Source organism: Phaethon lepturus, unplaced genomic scaffold, assembly GCF_000687285.1.
Source record: "Phaethon lepturus isolate BGI_N335 unplaced genomic scaffold, ASM68728v1 scaffold18440, whole genome shotgun sequence".
In the NCBI taxonomy this organism is placed as follows: Eukaryota; Metazoa; Chordata; class Aves; order Phaethontiformes; family Phaethontidae; genus Phaethon; species Phaethon lepturus.
This window is the reverse complement of record NW_010511381.1, coordinates 3,184-7,404: the sequence shown is the minus strand read 5'-3', so window position 1 is coordinate 7,404 and position 4,221 is coordinate 3,184. Positions and strand designations below refer to the sequence as shown.

Genomic DNA, 4,221 nt, shown 5'->3' with positions numbered 1-4,221 from the left:
AGCAAAGCAAACCAAGGAATTCATTCACTACTTGCCATTGGCAGGCAGTTGTTCAGCTGCCTCCAGGCAAGCAGGGCTCCCTCACACGTATTTGTTTCACAATGATGCTCAGTCCAAAGCATGAACTAGAACTCAAAAGTTTCTTCAGCTATTGTAATTAAAACAATGAGCTAACAACCTCTTTTTTTTTATAACGTGTGTTTTTTTGTCACATAGGAACATATATTTGCCAATGCCACAAGACACATTTGAAGGAGATTTTTATTGTTTCTGGGGACTAGAATGGAATTCTCTCATGTTTGTGTCTGGCACAATACAGACACCACTAATTAGGAGAATGTTCTTTTGGTTCACTGTGCAGAGATTAGCTTCATTTCAGTGAAAGCAAAAGAGTGGGTCCTGATTTAAAAATAGGTATTGCAGATGTTTCACAGAGGAAAGCTCTTTGAAATGTCTCCTTGGTGTCATGGTTTACCCCCAGCTGGCAACTAAGCACCACACAGTCAGTCTCTCGCTCCCCTCTGGTGGGATGGGGGAGAGAACTGGAAGAGTAAAAGTAAGAAAACTTATGGGTTGAGATAAAGACAAAACCAAAAGGCCTTGCATGCAAAGCAAAGCAAAACAAGGAATTCATTCACCACTTCCCCTTGGCAGACAGGTGTCCAGCCATCTCCAGGAACGCAGGGCTCCATCATGCATAATGGTTACTTGGGAAGACAAAATGCCGTAACTCTGAACGTCTCCCAGTTTAAATATTGAGTATGATGTCATATGGTGTGGAATATCCCTTTGGCCAGTTCAGGTCACATCTTGCATGTTTCTGAAAAATTTTACCTTGCTCAAAAATTGCAAAATTTATAATTTTGCCTATAATGAGAATGTTTTAAAACAGAGGGTAACTTGGACTGACTTTTTAACAGGAGACAGGCCTGTAAATCTCATTAAATCTTAATGCTATTTTTTGTAAGTTTCAACTCACTTAAGTTCTTTTGAAAATTTTACCCTATTACATCAATATAAATGTGAAGTTACTAAATTGCTGTTTTAGAATATTAAATTGTTGTGTGCCAGTATCAGAAATTATGAGTCCAGGTGTATCATTTTCATTACAAAGCAGTAGAGGGAACTTACTGCATTTAAGTTTCTTTGTTGAAACAATTGAATTAGAAAAAAGGAAAGCAATTTTTTTTCCCCTTCAGTATCATACTTATCATAGTCACTCTAGTTGCACTAGAAATCATTTTGTTTCATTTCTGTTTATTTGAAACACCCTTTCTCTCCTCTTTGTTTCTTGGGCGATGCAGCTCATATCAGTGCTTTATTTCCCTGTTGATTTATTAAAATGAGAGCTACATTTTTGTTTCCTGATTTGAGGCCAGAACTTCAAAGTCTAACAAAAAGAGCTTGTTGTGTTAATGATTACATTATGTTACAAGAGTAGAAAAATATGGGCATATTTTCAAATTTAATTAACACGATCGGCCAGATAGAAAGGATCTTTAATAGCCGCTAAGCTGATGTTTGGACCATAGTGCTGTAAGTCTCATTTTAGACTCCATTAGCCCTGTCTTTCTTCTCGAATCTTCTGATTTGTCTGAATCACATTAATCATAGCTGCATTAATATGCTATAATTCTTGCTTTAACACAATGAAAAGGCACAATGATTTTGATAAATAACAAGTATCAGATGCTTAAGAACAAAGCAGTGGTCACTTAAGTCATCCATTACTCTGCCTATATAAAAGCTGTATTTACTAGAATATAAAACAATTATATCTAGTGATTTTGGTAGTTTTTGTTATAAATTATAAGAATCTCTGCTTGTTTGAAAATTGTATATTCATCCAGGTTTCCTTTTTGAATCATTTGATAGTTTAAATGTGTTGATAGTAATTGTGAGCAGTTTACAGAGGAAAAAGAAGGCTGCTTTTTAATTTTTTAAACTGATGTTTCTATATTAAAAATAATACCTAGATCAAGTTGTTCATAGTCTCTTATAACTTTGAAGTTAACCATGCTTTGAAGCAGTTGTACTAGATGATCTCCCAAGGTCCTGTCCACGCTAAATTTTCAAGGTTCTATGAAGATGGCTTTTTTCTTTTTTTCTTTTCTTTTTTCCAAAAGGAAGATATCAGGTGATTGAAGGCATAATGTCTCCTGTTAATGACGAGTACAGAAAGAAAGGCTTGGTTTCAGCAAGACACCGGATAGCAATGGCTAAACTAGCACTGGAGACATCGGACTGGATTCGAGTTGATCCATGGGAGAGTGAGCAGGAGACATGGACAGAGACAGTAAAAGTATTAAGGTAATTACTTCTTTTTTTTTCCTTTATGAAGCTACTGATTGACAAAAATCTATCAGGCTACCAGGTCACTGCACAGAACTTGCTCCTGTAAAACACCCAAGCAAAGCAGAACGTGTCTGTTTATAGCATCATCTGCTACGAGATAAAATATTATACCCGTGAGCAATGAAAATTCACATCACTTTCCTTTAGAAAGGCTGTGTAGTCAGGATTCCCCATCTGGCGTCTTTCCATCCCTAGAGCGAAGCAGATAGGCTTTCCCCAGCTCTATGCAATACTCCACAGTACTGCATTTGTGCCATTTAGATGACTATTTAGTTAGATGCATGTGGAAAACCTCTGCCAAGAAAGGGTCTTGCAAAATTATAATCACTGAAGGAGTTCTGCAGAAAAGTTCTTGGCTCTCATGTTATTTCTCTTGTTTTTAAGTCTCTATGCAGGTAATATAGATACCGTAATCAGAAAGTAAGAGAGTTTGCAAACAAACCTATACTTCACGAGCATCCCTATTCCAGATTAGCCATGTTGGCATTATTATGACTGCAGGTTTCTTTATTCACACATCCATGAAAAGTTTTCTTACTAACTCTAAAGGCAAGTTAAACCCCAGCCCATAACTGCGGATTTTTTCTTCCAAAATCACTGCGTTTGCTGTGGTTTTGTGCTGGAAGGAAAAATTTAACAATTTGTCCAAAACCTGTTAACTTGGTGTAAGGACCTTGAAATGTGCCTTTTTCCCATGTGGTTGGTCTTGGTAATAAATGCATTACAGGGCAAGGTATGAAAATACAAGCTGCTTGTGCTAGCCACTTTTTGCAAATGTAGATGCTACAGAAGCCAACAGATACTGTTAAAGACTTCATGGATGTCTGTGAAGAAAGTAAGTAAGAACTATCAATGATTCTTCATTTCTATCCACTTTTTCAAGGTTACTTTCTAACTGGAAACAGTTGTTTGTATAGCTGAAGGCTCTAAAATGTGCCTTCCAAGAACTGCCCAGAAGGCTCTTATGGCTCTGTGTGTGAAAGCAATTAAAAATCAGACCTGTTTATATTGTATTTTAACTGTCACACGTGAATATGTAAAAAAGAGGTGGCTTTAGGGCTAGATCCTTATCTGTATAAACAGGTTTATTGTGGAGTTGTGCTTCTTCACAAGCGTTGAATCTATAGATTCTTCCCTGGACAAAGAACGAAGAACCAATTGCTGCCTTCACTATAAGCTCCCTCAGGTAGGAAACTTTAGTACCAATAGAAAGAGATTTTGCTATTGCAAGGCAGAGGCAAAAAATACTATTGTACCTAAATGTCTCTTCTTATCAGTATTTTGAATTGTGCACTTAACTGCAGTAGCACATTGTGTCCTGAGACACATGAATGGCCTTTTCTTACAGTACTTGTTTTACCTGAGTGCCATGAAAGTGTCATAATTCATCAAAATCTGTAGATTTTGCAGAGGCTTCCAAATAGTTATGACATAAAAGAATTGTAAGCAGCAAAACTCCTATTCCACTTGTGGCAGTGCTATTAGTTGCCTGTTACATTGAGTATGGAAATTTTGGAGACTCTCTCAAGGCTTTTTTTTTTTAGAGAGGAGGAGGGAACATGATAGAGCTTTTTCACACCTAGCTGCTATTCTTGAATATTCTTCCTAGACAAGAAAACAGTATTGTCAGTAACCAAAGAACTACATTCATTCTTCTTGTAATGTAGATTTGATTGTGGTGCAGATATACTACGAATTAATTTAGAATTGACAAAGATCTATCTTACACAACTTCTGTTGAATTGTGCTTGTGATTTAATTATATAGGTCTTCAAAGCTTCATACACAGTTCAGAAAATGCTTGATAAACTAACAGATTGGTTTGTCCTTTTTGGTGTATCTTTAAAATAACGTAACCCTCTCTGC

The 4,221-nt window shown here is 36.6% G+C and overlaps 1 protein-coding gene across 1 annotated transcript in view; it reads left to right on the top strand.

Moving 5' to 3' along the window:
- The window catches only part of LOC104618298 (nicotinamide mononucleotide adenylyltransferase 3-like), a gene marked incomplete at its 3' end in the record, with an annotated part of 11,219 nt that overhangs the window by 5,386 nt on the left and 1,612 nt on the right, over nucleotides 1-4,221 (top strand). Inside the window, exon 2 of the mRNA XM_010283852.1 lies at nucleotides 2,127-2,310. Within this exon, the coding sequence (XP_010282154.1) occupies nucleotides 2,127-2,310 (184 nt within the window). The remainder of the gene's footprint in view (nucleotides 1-2,126; nucleotides 2,311-4,221) is intronic.